Source organism: Littorina saxatilis, linkage group LG13 (assembly GCF_037325665.1).
Source record: "Littorina saxatilis isolate snail1 linkage group LG13, US_GU_Lsax_2.0, whole genome shotgun sequence".
NCBI classification, from domain to species: Eukaryota; Metazoa; Mollusca; class Gastropoda; order Littorinimorpha; family Littorinidae; genus Littorina; species Littorina saxatilis.
The window spans coordinates 12849461-12865932 of NC_090257.1; the positions used below are offsets into that span (position 1 = coordinate 12849461).

Here is a 16472-nt window from a genome sequence, read left to right on the forward strand (position 1 = left end):
CTCCACAATATATGGTAGAGCTAATTTGGCCAAGTAAGGAGGAATCTTGTCAGGACCCATGGACTTTTTATTCTCAAGGCCTTCTAGCGCCTTACCTACCTCATGCACTGCCATGTCTGGAATAGTAAAAAAATCGTCCGGTTTACATTTGTCATTGCAAAAATCATGTAATTTTGAGAGAGAGACTTCAAAGTCAGAAACAGGACTGTCGCATTTTGCAGATTCATTTAGCCTATTGGCAAGGGACAAAAAATGGTTATTAAAATCTTCAGGGGAGATGGTTGTGGCAGACCGATTTGAGTTCTGTTTAGATTTACCTAATATGTTATTAACAGCACGCCAAACAGTTGCAATATCTTTCTTGTCCTCGATTAATGTATTAAAGTAATTTGCTTTTGCTTGACGTGTTAATTCTGTCACTTTATTCCTTTGTTTCTTAAAATCAGACTTCATGTTGTTTGCTTTGTAAAAATCACGCAGGGACATGGCTTCTATAATCTGTTCCGTCAACCATGGGGGAAGAGATGGATATTTCACTCTGTGGTGACGTAGTGGGGCATGCTTATCCACTATAGAGAGAGAGAGAGAGAGAGAGAGAGAGAGAGAGAGAGAGAGAGAGAGAGAGAGAGAGAGAGAGAGAGAGAGAGAGAGAGAGATATGATTAAATGACAGTTTCTGAGCTCATGTTGCTTCCTTGAAGGAAACAAAATCCGGGGGGGGCATGCTGTTAAACACTCACACACACACACACTCACACACACCCACACACACATACACACACACACAGACACACACACACACACACACACACACACATACATACACATACATACACTGATACACACACACACACATTTGCTCGTTCATCTCCGAACAAACTCAGTTGTACACTACAAGACTCAACAAACTTGAAGTGTTTTGAAAACCCCTGACATTTCCTCTGAAACCCGAATACGAACTATTGTTGTTTCTCTTTTCTTCTATTCTTTCCGACTTTTTGTGTCGAGTCATTGGCCAAGAACTGTTTCGTCGTAAATTGCGAGGTAGTGTAGTGTGTGTGTGTGTGTGTGTGTGTGTGCGTGCATGCGTGCCGCCGCGTTTGTGCTGGTGTGTATGTATGTATGTGTATGTGTGCGTGCTTTGTGAGCGCAGTAACATTGTGGGGGGAGAGAGACAGACACATAGAGACAGACAGAGACAGAGCAAACCATACTATTTCCTTTAACCCGTCGAAGACGCTTGCTGTTGCAGCCCGAATTGTATCAACCAGTGAACTGCCAAACGGTGAAGTGTATCAAGACGAATGCACTTGCACATGGTCGTTAGACAAAAAGCAGACGAAAGATACCTACCTACCTACCATGGACATTGTCACTTAATTGTCCCGTGTCCCGTTCAAGTACTTGTGTGTGTCTCTGGCAGGTGAAGTAGGTGTATACGCTGCGTATTTCCATAACAACGCAGCGTATTTCCATAACAACGCAGCGTATTTCCCTAACAACGCAGCGTATTTCCATAACAACGCAGCGTATTTCCCTAACAACGCAGCGTATTTCCATAACAACGCAGCGTATTTCCCTAACAACGCAGCGTATTTCCCTAACAACGCAGCGTATTTCCATAACAACGCAGCGTATTTCCATAACAACGCAGCGTATTTCCCTAACAACGCAGCGTATTTCCATAACAACGCAGCGTATTACCCTACAAACAGAGCCTCGTTGGTTTGAACTTCTTCTTCTTCTTCTGCGTTCGTGGGCTGAAACTCCCACGTACACTCGTGGTTTTTTTTTTTGCACGAGTGGAATTTTACGTGTATGACCGTTTTTTACCCCGCCATTTAGGCAGCCATACGCCGTTTTCGGAGGAAGCATGCTGGGTATGTTCGTGTTTCTATAACCCACCGAACTCTGACATGGATTACAGGATCTTTTTCGTGCGCACTTGGTCTTGTGCTTGCGTGTACACACAGGGGTGTTCGGACACCGAGGAGAGTCTGCACACAAAGTTGACTCTGAGAAATAAATCTCTCGCCGAACGTGGGGACGAACTCAGTCACGCTGACAGCGGCCAACTGGATACAAATCCAGCGCGCTACCGACTGAGCTACATCCCCGCCCTGGTTTGAACAAGATTTTATCCCGAGAACATAGGGTGGCATATATAGTACAACAGAAACAATTGGGACCACACAAAAAGCTAAGCTTATACGTGGTTACATATTTACATCTAAATAAGAATTACTTTTTCATGTGCTGTCAAAGGTCAAAAAAAGTACTAATACCATTGTTAGAAATGTCACACAAAATAAAGAATGTGACAAAAGAATACGAGGACGGGAAGGTGTTTTGACTTTGGATTACAATATCGGTGGAAGGAAATCGGGAATGTGGGTAGAAGGGGGGTCGGAAAGATGGTGACTAACGCAGACTTACTAATTCAATATTCCTACAGCAGCAATGACTAGATACGTTCTCGCTGAGGCTCGGGAATACCCAAAAATGGTCCCTAGGGAAAATATTTCAGCTCTCCTCGACAAAGCGCGTGACCTGTATGTACACCACTACAGATCTTTCCAGACTCAGCCCTGTCTAAGTGTCCTGCCAGTAAGACCCATACAAAAACTCAATAGCCTCACAGTTATCCGCGCATAGTGATTTTTTTTTGTTGGGGGGGGGGGTATGGGGGGGGGTGCTGAATTGATTTTGCATATTGACACAAGTGTGCTCAGCTCTGCACACTCTGTAGATAAACTGTTGATTGTTGGTATGTGTCCGGCTGGAAAGAGACTCGTGTCCCAGATAAAAGCTAGGACGGTTCTATCGTCGCTTGCAAGATGGTTTGCATGTAGAGGAAGGCACATGTACCTCTAAGCAAAACAGAGAGCTCTGGCGTTAAAGCAAGAGGAACAGGTTTGGGATTTATTCATCCATAAATCTGCCCAAATTGTAATCAGGCTGTCGATGTTATTTTCAAGCGGAAGGTTGGTCACATCCCAGGTAACAGCTTGGACGTTTCTATCGTGATCTACAGTATGGTTTTCATGGGAAGGAAGACATCTTTAAGCAAGAAGAGAGAGAAACTTGGACGCTTCTATCGTGATCTACAGTATGGTTTCCATGGGAAGGAAGCCAGCTTTAAGCAAGAAGAGAGAGAAACTTTGGACAGAAGCCAAGAGGAGAAGGGGGAAAATGTTGAACAGTCTCAACCAGTCAAAAACACAAAAACAAAACAGAAAGTCTTCAACAACAAAGGGAGCGAAATATATATGCAATGGGTGAAAGAGAAGTTCCTTTAGACAAAAACTAAAGAACCGGCTTGGCGGAAACCAAGAAGAAGAGGTTAGAAATAATGAACAGACACAACAAGGCCAAAAAAAGGGGGAAGGGGAGGGATAACAAAAAAGCCTTGAACACACACAAAAACCTAATTAGATTCATGCAATATAAGTGAAAGAAAGGCACCTTTCAGGAAAACAATAGAGAACCTGACGGAAACCCAGACGAAGAGTTGAAAAATAATGAACAGACTCAGTAAGTATTACAAATAAAGTTAAAATAAAAACAGCCCTCGAACAAAACAAAACAATGCCCCACAAAAACCAGCCTGATTCAAGAGATTGCGCGAGTGCAAGCCACATTGTCTGTGTCAGGGTGACCGAGGGGTTTAGACAGACTGATTTGATCACGAAGCTCATGAATGTTTTGGCTCACGACTCCAAACGCTGGAGAGTCGTCCAAAGTTCGTCTTCTCGCACTCTCGTTATTTTGTTTTTGTCTGTGTATTTTCTCAGACAGGGCAGGGCGGGATGAAAATGGATGATCACGTTTTCTTGGCAGCTTTTGGTGTCTCATACCGCAAAAAGGAAGTAATTCACAAGTCAAATGATCCTTCACAGATGTACAGAAAGAGAGAGGGAGGGAGGGAGGGAGGGGGAGAGAGAGAGAGAGAGAGAGAGAGAGAGAGAGAGAGAGAGAGAGAGAGAGAGAGAGAGAGAGAGAGAGACTGACTGACTATTAGGGTTTAGCGTCCGCTTAGACCAACTGGTCTATATTGGGACAGGTATTGGTAATACGCTGAAGATATGGTGTGATACTTTAATTCGAACAAGCCCGCTGTGGCTGTCATCTTCGACACACCAGCATTGGATTTGTCTCGTCAATAATCAGAGACGAGAGATGATGCATGCGTGTCTTCGTGTTTTCCAAGCCCTGAGACTTTCGCTGTGAACGTGGGATCTTTTTCGTGCGCATGTGTGCACACGGGGGTGTTCGGACACCGAAGAGAGTCTGCACAAAGTTGACTCCGAGAAATAAATATCTCGCCGAACGTGGGGATCGAACCCACGCTGATAGCGACCAACTGGCTACAAAGCCAGCGCGCTACCAACTGAGCTATGTCCCCGCCCGAGAGAGAGAGAGAGAGAGAGAGAGAGAGAGAGAGAGAGAGAGAGAGAGAGAGAGAGAGAGAGAGAGAGAGAGAGATAGATAGAGAGAGAGACAGAGAGAGAGAGAGAGAGAGAGAGAGAGAGAGAGAGAGAGACAGAGAGACACAGAGAGAGAGAGAATTGAACTGAACTTTATTGAACAAGGATTAAGATTTAAGGCTACGCCTTTTCTTACAATCTGTCTTTGGGACGCGCAGACACACACTTTTGAGAGAGAGAGAGAGAGAGAGAGAGAGAGAGAGAGAGAGAGAGAGAGAGAGATAGAGACAGAGAGATAGAGAGAGAGAGAGAGAGAGAGAGACAGAGAGAGAGACATAGAGAGAGAGAGAGAGAGAGAGAGAGAGAGAGAGAGAGAGAGAGAGAGAGAGAGAGAGAGAGAGAGAGAAAGAGAAAATACGTACTACTAACATAACCACCAACCAACCGCAGCACAACGCAAGCCCAGCCTTAACAAACAACTGCAATGAAAATCACCAGCAAATACAATTTATTGAATCACAATAATCATAGACTGAAGCTAAACTTAACAAAAACACTATCACTACAGCCACAAATAATTTATTTCACAACACGTTGAATTCTGACATCCGAAACCACCTTGTAATCAACAGAAGCTGAACAGTGTGATCGGATGGTACGGGACCAATTAAAGGAGAGTATGAATCGACAATGAATGCTAGAAATCTTGAACACAAAGTCGACGAACAAAGAGCTATTGGAACTCAACAGACAAAAATAGGTCTCATTCAATGCAAAGTGGGTGCGATTTATCAATGTGGAACACCTATGAAACGCAACCGGTTTTTGTTTGTTTTCTGAAAACACTTTAATAAAATGCACCCACCGTACTTTGAATAAGACACCTCGAAGGCACTCTTCTTCTTATGAAAACACACATGTGGCCAGACTTTGACATGTGATTTGGTCGCATACCAAAAACGAACAGCATGGGAGGTGGCTGTTCACAGTTGTCATTTTTGATGAATTAATTTTGTTCATAGCCACCAGTGGCATTTATGTTTTTGATGAGAAGGAGTGTGCCTTGAACCACTGAAAGCAACAGTAATAAGAGAATTGTACAGACAATTGTTTCAAAATAATTACAGTTCTTAGACTATACTGAATCACAAGACATGCACGAGCACTATAATTTGAGAGAAATATATATATCGAACGCATGGACACAACGAAGTAAACAAGAGGCTATTATAAACAACACAAACCACAATGAAATGTTTACTATGTTCACTGAAAACGTAACTGAGATTGAGGGAACACAGAAACATTATTGCATGTATTTGGACAAACTGCGTGCAAGATACCGCATAAAAGCTCTTCTGATATGTTTGTCTCCGTATGCCTATTTTGTTGTTGTTGTTGTTGTTGTTGTTGTTGTTGTTGTTGTTGATGATGATGATAACAATGATGATGATGATAACAATGATGATGATGATAGTGTGTGTGTGTGTGTGTGTGTGTGTGTGTGTGTGTGTGTGTGTGTGTGTGAATGCGTGGAGCTTTTTAAACATGCTGTAGCCGTTTAAAAAAATGTATTTGTTTGAAAAGCTGTCGCTTAATTAAAATTGAGTTTGGTGACATAAATCATAAATACGCAACTGAAGCACGCGCACCGTTTTTTTTATACCATCGCTTTAAAGCTTCACATGTTGTAATTTCAGCAACAAACGAATACATTTACTGCATTTCGTACCAGTAACTATATTTACAGTCAAATCATCTCGTAAAGGATATATATACAGACACATGATCGAAATGCAATATACACCAAAAACATGTTAACAGCATTCGCAATACAATAATTAAACATGCTGAAAACTAAACTAACAAAACATGCTGAAAACTAAACTAACAGAGTCCACCCCCCCCCCCCCCCCACCCACCTCATTCCCGCACCTCATCCCATTATCTAGCTGTAACTACGCTAACTAGAATCGTGTATCCATGCAGAGCAGTCTTGCATGACTAGATTCTGTCCTTGATGTTACAAAGAAAATTAAATACAGATATACTGCGTAACAATCCGTTTCTACGGTTCATTTATTTTTTGAAAAACTTAGTTGCTAACTAAAACTTACAATAAACTTAGTATTAGGGTGACATGTAAGACAATATCATCACTCCTGACAGAAAGGAACAAAACCAACAATACATAACACTCGACTTGAATAGACAGTACACCAAAAATTAAAATGAAGGAAACTGAATTATTCACTTGCTTTGACCAAACAACAAAAATACATACAACATTTGCGAGCAAACGAATGAACAATACAATTTCAAAATGCGGTATTCAACCCTGAATTATACCATTCTCCTACCACCCCCCCCCCCCCCCCCCTTCCCCATTCACCCAACCGTCATCTCCGCCGCAGTTAATACCTACGTCGCTTCTAAGAAAAAAGTTTACAAAACTGAAACAACAACAACAACAACCTACAAAGCCCACAAAATACTGTGGCAAACAACCCCCCACCCCCCTAAAAAAAAAAGCTGAAACGAAAACAATAAAAACAAATACAAACAAACATAGTTGTTTCCAGGTTTGTACACATCAGATGGATTTCAAAGATCAGGAGTTTAGATCAAATGAAAACTGCTTTTTACATCAGAAAAATCAAACTTTCAAGAAATACAAAGTTTGCATAAAACGTGACGAATAAAAGACAACAACATCAAAAAATCCATAGCCCCTCTAATTAGAAGTTGGATTACTAACGTCCTTGGATTAACATACGTGTACGCATGACAGCGCGAACTTTGGCAAGACTCTCAGAAATACTGTAGTATGTGAACACGCAAAAACAGACCATCCCCATGGCTAAGTACTGTAAAGTGCAATAGTTTGCCCATCTTTAAGGCTGTAAACTATTTTCTGTCCACTGAACGACACTAAGATGTGCAGACCTTTGGTAAAAAGACTGTTCAAATGCGAAATATGGGTCAGAACCGTCGTCAAAGTCTACGTCGTAGGAACAATTTCTACTTATTCCAAACTATAAATTGCTAGATTTTCGCAAAACAAATGTATTTGGACTAGAAAATGTCTTGCTGCGACGTCAAATGCAGACACATTATGCAAATTCCCCGTTTCTTCTTTGGTTAGTCTGCAATTTCAGAATACTACTACGACATGTTGAAGTCATACACATGCAGCCTTTATTTCTAACATGCCGTTCAACTTTTACCTACGCGAAACGACGGCAGCTGGCACCTTCTAGCGCGCTCCAGACCCACTTCCTCGAAATTATCAATGTTTCTGCTGTCAACACTCCAGTAATAATTCCCCTTTAAGGCACACTCCTTCGCCTGTAAACAGCTCAGCTCAAAATCTCAGATGTGGCCAGGCTTTTAAATAAGACCATCCCTGGACTTGGACAATAACCATGCACCAACAATCGACTACTTGCTTTCTTTATTTGGTGTTTAACGTCGTTTTCAACCATTCAAGGTTATATCGCGACGGGGAAAGGGGGGAGATGGGATAGAGCCACTTGACAATTGTTTCTTGTTCACAAAAGCACTAATCAAAAATTTGCTCCAGGGGCTTGCAACGTAGTACAATATATGACCTTACTGGGAGAATGCAAGTTTCCAGTACAAAGGACTTAACATTTCTTACATACTGCTTGACTAAAATCTTTACAAAAATTGACTATATTCTTTACAAGAAACACTTAACAAGGGTAAAAGAATAAACAGAATCCGTTAGTCGCCTCTTACGACATGCTGGGGAGTATCGGGTAAATTCTTCCCCCTAACCCGCGGGGGGTGACTACTTGCTATGGTGAGTTGGACATTAATTGACAAAAACCCAGTGTGCACAGAGAACAGGCTGTTCATCTTTGGTATGTGACCAAGTGGAAGGATGGTCGTATCCCATGTAGCACCCAGGCTGTTCATCTTAGGTATGTGACCAAGTGGAAGGATGGTCGTATCCCATGTAGCACCCAGGCTGTTCACCTTTGGTATGTGACCAAGTGGAAGGATGGTCGTATCCCATGTAGCACCCAGGCTGTTCATCTTAGGTATGTGACCAAGTGGAAGGATGGTCGTATCCCATGTACAAGCCTGGCCGGATCTGAGACGTTGAGCGGAACAGTTTTCATGGGAAGGACTGTGTCTTTAAGTACTGCAACGAGCAGCTCTATTCAATTATGTTAGTTAGTTAGCTGTTGCTTTTCGGGTCCAGCGGACCATAATAGGCCAAATCAGGACCCCCTATTCAATTATACTTCTCACCTATGTACAATTTCTTCAAACTGCGGAAACTAAAAGAAGATCACACAAACAACCGGTCTTCAGTCATACAAAGCATCTGTCTTCTTAATGGATTTCACGGTATATTCATCACTATGTACATCAAGTCGACTAAGCATGTCGATCAACAAAAGACATCCGAGGACTAGTTTGATTCTGTTTACTGGAGGATTTTGTCAATAAATAACACCCACGTGTTCAAAAAGCATTCGCACGTCACGGTCTGAGTTCGCCAAGGTAAAACACAGTTGGGCACCAAAAAAAAAAAGGTTCATGTTGTCAGACAATCCGTTGTTTCATCAACCGGAAATTCACCACGGCAGCCATTTTCCTTCCCGAATAAGGGTCGCCAAGGCGCGCGCTGTGAAGCGCTATGCATGCGTTACGTTAGTGAAAATAGCGGGTTCCAATTTATGTCTGTACACAAACATGCGATCTTTTCAAGTTTTAGAACACGATTTGTTCAAAGGCATCTATGTTTGTGTTATTCATGACGATACTAGATCGTTTTCATTCTGTACACACTGTTAGCAAAACCTTTACAAACCAACTAGCAGTCGTCCAAATATTTCACTGAAATATTGTGAATAGACAAACCTGTCAATGGTAATGAACCAGCATTCCATTGTGAACACAACTTTCATTGGTTTACTCAAGTTTTTAGACAGAGCACACATTGTTCACACAAAATGTCCGAGAAACAGCGTCAGAAGTGTGTGTGAGGATTTCTTCTGGCCCTACATCCTTCAGAACATCGCGCAATGTCTGCCTCTTGACTTTTCCCGTGCATTTGGTTTGACAGGAATTTTCCATATTGAAACACGTTTCTGTGTACGCGCAATATTTTATTTGTCTGGTTTCTTTCCCCCACCAAGTGATAAATTCTAGCCTCAACAAATGTCATCACTCACACACACAAAAGTTATCACTTTATCACTGGACGACTGTTTTGTGCTTTCACAATCAGGTCACAAGTTGACCTCCTGAGGCCTTCTTTGACCACTAGCAGCAGCTTCTAATGGTACATTTCACAGTCTACTGTTTGCACACTGTTCGTTTTGGTGTGTCTAGAAGAACATTGAAAGGCGTGATCTTTTTTTCAGCCTGAGTGTACTTATTTGTAATTGTATTCCTATCATTCCTGTAAGGGTCTTGTGTAATCCCAGAACACTTCGAGCAGTCTTATTTTATTTCAATTAACGAGTAGTACGTGGAGTAGTCTTTGTATTCCTTCTGATATTCCTTGCGCTGGGGCCAAGTTCGCCCATGTCTTCGTATTCCAATTACGAGTGCAGTGCTACAAATTGTCAATATTCAATAGCAGGCACCGAGTCCACTTTACATTTTCCACGAACCGGTTCAAATGAAAGTAACGACAAATGATATCCCTCTTTCTTCTCAACGCTGCATTGCATCATATAGGATACCGACACATGCACAGACATCCTCCATGGCTCACAGGACTTTGTCATCAAAACGACCTTCATTCTAAAACGTCTTGTGTTCTTTCCTCAAGAGTCTTGGTTGAATTGTTTAGTCGTTATCGTATTTCATTAATAAAAACGACTCAACAGAGAAGCAGACACGGCAAGTGATATCCAGGCCGTGGTTTTAATTCTGGGCCTGCTCTCTGCGCCTCATGATGCGGTGCACGTGAGTCCTGTCGCGCTTGTGCTTCAGACGTCTGACCCGCTTCTCCAGGGGGACCTGGTTCCGCTTCCTCTTCTGCGCGTTCGTCCTGTCCAGCTTCTCCTGCTTCTTCATGCGCCGCACGTTGCGCGAGAGACTCTTGGTGACGCTGCTGTAGGTGGACACACGGGCTGCGTAGAGCGCGGCGAACCCCTGCTGCTCCTTGGTGGAGAGGTCCATCCAGTGCGCCCGTCCCTCGTGGATCTCCGCCTGCAGTGACACCAGCTTCCGTCGCAGCCCACGCACGCGCCGACACAGCTTGGTTCGGTTCTTCCGGCACTGGAACAGAGAGATGTTAACTTGTTAGAAGAATCTTCTTTTTGTCAGAACAAGCTTACAAGACGAATTTTCTTGCGGCACTGTAAAACGGGGATATTAACCCTTGCCAAGGCTGAGTTTGTATGCTGGGTTTCGGAAGCCCCCTCCCCCCTTATCCGGCAAACGTACGGGTTTTTTTTTCTTAAGGAGAGACCCATAATACCGTTTTCAAATTCTAAATTTTGGAAGTCTATGGCAAAGTCCCCACGCCTGGCCAGTTCTTGTACTCCAGTCTTATTTTGGAAGCCCCTCCCACTCCCACACTGGGTTCAGCCCTGCTTACCCTGCTGCAATTCCTATACATATCACACTGGGTCCAGCCCTGCTTACCCTGCTGCAATTCATATACATATCACACTGGGTCCAGCCCTGCTTACCATGGTGCAATTCATATACATATCACACTGGGTCCAGCCCTGGTTACCCTGCTGCAATTCCTATACATATCACACTGGGTCCAGCCCTGCTTACCCTGCTGCAATTCCTATACATATCACACTGGGTCCAGCCCTGCTAACCATGGTGCAATTCCTATACATATCACACTGGGTTCAGCCCTATACATTTCACACTAGGTTCAGCCCTGCTTACCATGGTGCAATTCCTATACATATCACACTAGGTTCAGCCCTGCATGCTTACCCTGGTGCCATTCCTATACATTTCACACTAGGTTTAGCCCTGCTAACCATGGTGCAATTCCAATACAGGAATATTAAATTGCTAAAACCACTGTCCTTCGCAGAACAAAATTAATTAACATACTGATTCGAAGTTTAAATTTTAAAATTTAAATATAACTGTTTAGACATACATGTACTGGTGTGATGAATGCAGATTTTTGATATTTTTTTCGTTGTTATACTAGCACGATTGTATATATATATCTTTACCATTGAAAACACGTGATCGTTTGTTTTTTGTTGACAATGTATACATCAACAAGAAAAACGAATGTCTTTAATGAAAACGCTTGAAATAAACAAGTACATATTTTTGGTATAAACACACACTTCTCTTTTGATTTTACCTTACTTCCTGCGTTATGTTTCCCTTTAAACCGAACGATTTACACACGGTTCTGGCAGATTTACTTCTGCTGGGGGGGGTAGATAAATAACTGTGTTATTTTGGCAAAGACATCCCTATAAACTGAACGGTTTACACACAGTTTTGGCAGATCTGCTTCCGCTTGCGAGGAGAAAAAAACAGAGGAAGGTGTGTATACTGATGAGCACTAAACCCAACTTTCCCAACCTTGATATTTTTTTCAATTTCCGAGGGAGCCAAATATTTCAAAAATGTCCCGGGGTGTTTGGGTATAACGGGTGCATGTGATGCAAGCAGCTAACAGGCGTGCCAGGCCGTTGTTCGAGCGATGTCAGACTGCTGTTGAAGGATGGAGAGAAGAGGAGAGAAATGTTGTTAGGAGGGTTGATGGAAAGTGTGCAGCAGCAGGGGTGACACTACTAAAGGTAATCATGGTACAGGTCTGCAGGTGTGCACAAGTAAGTCATGTTCTCTCTCTCATTTTCCCTCTCAAAAATAAAGTTCTGTCATTATCCTCTCAATCTCTGACAGATCTCTCTCTCTCTCTCTTTTTCTCTCTCTTTCTCTCTCTCTTTTTCTCTCTCTCTCTCTTTCTTTCTCTCCCTCTCTCTCTCTCTCTCTCTCTCTCTCTCTCTCTCTTTCTCTCTCTCCCTCCCTCTCTCCCTCTCTCTCTCTCCCTCTCTCTCTCTCCTCTGTCTCTGTCTCTGCCTCTCTCTCTCTCTCTCAGTCTGACCAAGTCACGAATACGTACCACCTCTTTTTCTCTCTCGCCCCCACGACAGGTTTCCCCAAACCTTTCTTCTTGTTTCACTGATTTGCTCATCCCTCTTTCCTACCAATTTCTCTTCTTGTTTGTCTGTGGACAGACTGACTGACTGACTGACATACAAACAGACAGACCTCCACACACACACAGCAAACACTAGACATACTAACCCTCTTGGCAGTCTTCTTAGCGATGCCAACGGAGACTCGGAGGGTGACTTCCAACATGGACGTCGCTTCCCACGTCAGGGGACTGGACATGCGGTATGCTGCAACAACAAACGACAAAACAATCTCAATACAGATATTCCATCAGCAAAGACACCGGCACGGTTTGCCTGGTGGTAAGGCGTCCGCCCCGTGATCGGGAGGTCGTGGGTTCGAACCCCGGCCGGGTCAAACCTAAGACTTTAAAATTGGCAATCTAGTGGCTGCTCCGCCTGGCGTCTGGCATTATGGGGTTAGTGCTAGGACTGGTTGGTCCGGTGTCAAAATAATGTGACTGGGTGAGACATGAAGCCTGTGCTGCGATTTCTGTCTTGTGTGTGGCGCACGTTATATGTCAAAGCAGCACCGCCCTGATATGGCCCTTCGTGGTCGGCTGGGCGTCAAGCAAACAAAAACAAAAACAAAAATCAGCAAAGACAGTTCCTCATTACAAAATCCAGGAAGAATGAAAATAATTAGTTATAAAGAAAGTATTACTGCGCAAAGTAAAGTTCACAATAAACCCCTTACGAAGAACATTAAGAGCCGTCTGTCACCCACAAAAGCCTGCCAATGATAATGGCATACAGAAACAACACAAAAACACAACAACAACGACAACAACTATGACATAAATACGTGAAAAACATTACTGCTACTTGAACTCCGAAACATTAAACATCAACATATTCATTTACAATATACCTATGAAAACAATTGTCTTCGTCTGATTGCATATTATATAAATTTTGCAAGGGATCTACATCGTATGGAGTCTCTACATCTTAATACTGAAGAAAGTGGCATATTTCCAAAAGTATTAAGAAATCTCATTCTCAAATCTCATTCTCTTCCACATTTCCACAGTAAGAGCAATCACGAGCTGCAACGCAATCGCTGTACCTTTTCAAATTTCCATTAATTGGAAGAACACCTAATCTAAACTGGGCTAGCGAAACTCGAAAGCAATAAATGTTAACATTTGAAAAATACAACTCAACTGACAAACTGTCTTTAAGTGTACAATAAAGACTGTAACGATCTTTGAGACAAATTGTTTCTGCCCACTCCTGCTTAAACATGTCCAATAATCTTACTTTGAATACGCGCAAAAACATGTTTATGTTTTCAACACCCTGTTGGAGCCAGACGAAATAAAAACCTGTTTTGGACAACATCAATCGAATATCAGATGCCCAACACTTTTTTCCGTTTTCGTCTAAAGTTAAAAGCATCTTGTATGCCTGTTTTTTGGGGGGGTGGGGGAGGGAGAGGAAGAGAGAGAGAGAGAGAGAGAGAGAGAGACAGAGAGAGAGAGAGACAGACAGAGAGAGAGACAGAGAGAGAGACAGAGAGAGAGAGAGACACAGAGAGAGAGACAGAGAGAGAGACAGAGACAGAGAGAGACAGAGAAAGAGAGAGACAGACAGAGACAGAGAGAGACAGACAGAGACAGAGAGACAGACAGAGAGAGAGAGACAGAGACAGACAGACAGACAGAGAGACAGACAGACAGAGACAGAGACAGAGAGAGAGAGAGAGAGAGAGAGAGAGAACCAAATCAAAAACGTAACGTTAAAAAAACGAAATCATCTTCTGATGTAACCCACACGGTAGTGTTAATGAACTCCCAAATAAAACACATAATCGCTACCCCATCTACAGATAGTGCTTCCTGATTCTAGCTTCATTAGCAGAATCTGCTTCGCATGAAAGGAAACTGTATGAGTTACACCATAATGGATCCTGGAGCATGCTAAACCAGACCAACAAATTGGAATGAAACCCGCTGACTTGTCTAAGAAGAAAAAGCGTTAGCTGCTTTTCAAACCGGTATTTCTCTCAAAGAAACCAGTTACTCTGTTACCGTGACAACCAATCAAAAAATAATACGAAACCTTCGAAACAACGGTCAAACAAAGTATCAAGTGGTATGTATGTTGGGCAGGTCGGCGATTTCATTTCAGGAATGTTGATACTTTACCGGTTAAATATCAGACATTTTCGGTCCACGTGACACCACGCGTATTGCCGTTTTACTCCGCCATTTTGGAAGTCATACCCGGCCCTTTTTCAGGGAAACATGGGATACTAAAAAGTAGATCCCGTCACTATTAAGAACTCCTGATGACGTTGACATATTTCTTGAGTTGTGGTTGAAAGCTACATTCTGTTCCTTTTCGTGAAGAACCACATGCGATTTGTCCTTACGAAGCAAACTACAGAAAAGAAAAAGAAAAACAACAAACATTGTGGCAGGCAGAGCCAAAACACTAATTGGCACAGCAATCATAAATCGCGGCCAATATACATGTTCCTTTGATGAGCTACCCCGCCAGAACATGCACCCTCGGCATCACGCTGCTCGGCCTAATGAGCAGACCCGGGACAACTACCAGGGGGGGGGGGGGGGGGGGGGGGGGGCTCCGGATCGACATGGCTTTGATAGCAAGGTCGGCTGCAAGTTCATCTGACTCTTTCATTTACGGACAGGCCTTGACCAACCCCGACGAAATATACCCAAAGTACGGAGGGAAATATGGCAGCGATAGAGGGGTAGGCGGATGGTTGGGGGTGGGTTGGGGCAGGGGGTGGTTGTTTGGCTTTCTACGCATGATTTGTGTTCAGCATGTTCATCACGTGCTTTGTGGAAAACTAGAAACGTCCATTACAAGTCTTCATTTCTTCCTGACTTTTTGTCTTTTCGTCCACTTTGAAATGATGTTGTAACCTTTCAAATACCCAGCCTACAGTTTATATCGCAGCGCCTCTACTACAACGCCTCTGCTTTCAAAATCAACCAAAGAAGGGACAGATTTGCTGCTGTTGGCCCTTTAAGCCTTGATTTTGACCAAAAAAAGTTTGAACAACGACGCAGAAAAAATCCTTTTCAACAGAAGCAACGGAGGAGGCAAGAAATGTGAAAGAGAAGAAAAAGAAAAAGACAAGAAAGCAGTGATTGAAGATGTCTTGTGTAAGCAAGGGTAATTGACAACACTCTCCGATAGTCTAGTGGAGGAAGAAGAGCCAAGAAACGTAATCAGCTCTCACACACACACACACACACACACACACACACACACACACACACACACACACACACATACACACACACACATACACACACACACACACACACACACACACACACATACACACACACACGCACACACACACACACACACATACACACACACACACACACACATATATACACACACACACACACACATACACACACACACATACTCACACACACACACACACACACACACGCACGCACACACACACACACACACACACACACACGCACACACGCACACACACGCACGCACGCACACACACACACACACACACACACACACACACACACGCACACACAGACGGACCACACAATGGGTGTACTTCGCAACTAAGTGTGATAGATAGCAGACATTGGCAGCACCAAATGGCTTCAAGACGACGGTTAAACGGGGTTAGCGCTAAAACAATCCTCCCTATTTAACATCAACCTTCTCATTAAGCAAAGTAACAAGTTTTAGGTCGAAAAGGGTGGCACTCTATACGCTTTTCCTTAAGAAACAAAGTATATTGGGTAATTGGCACAAACAAAAACACGTTTATCAATATTTGATTAACTAGCTCCTCCCCTTTCCTTTTTTGCGGGATGGTCTTGCATGTCCAGCATAGAAGACCAAGGCGAATATACGGGGACTTA

General features: G+C 43.1%; 1 protein-coding gene across 1 annotated transcript; it reads right to left on the bottom strand.

Annotated features, from left to right (window-relative positions):
* Positions 1 to 6815: 6815 nt before the first annotated feature.
* LOC138983639 (uncharacterized) lies at positions 6816 to 12837 on the bottom strand. Its single transcript, XM_070356922.1, has 2 exons — positions 12719 to 12837; positions 6816 to 10693 (listed from the first exon to the last, which is right to left on the bottom strand). Exons 1-2 carry the CDS (start codon positions 12806 to 12808, stop codon positions 10337 to 10339), a joined length of 447 nt encoding a protein of 148 aa, XP_070213023.1. The 5' UTR covers positions 12809 to 12837; the 3' UTR covers positions 6816 to 10336.
* Positions 12838 to 16472: the final 3635 nt, after the last annotated feature.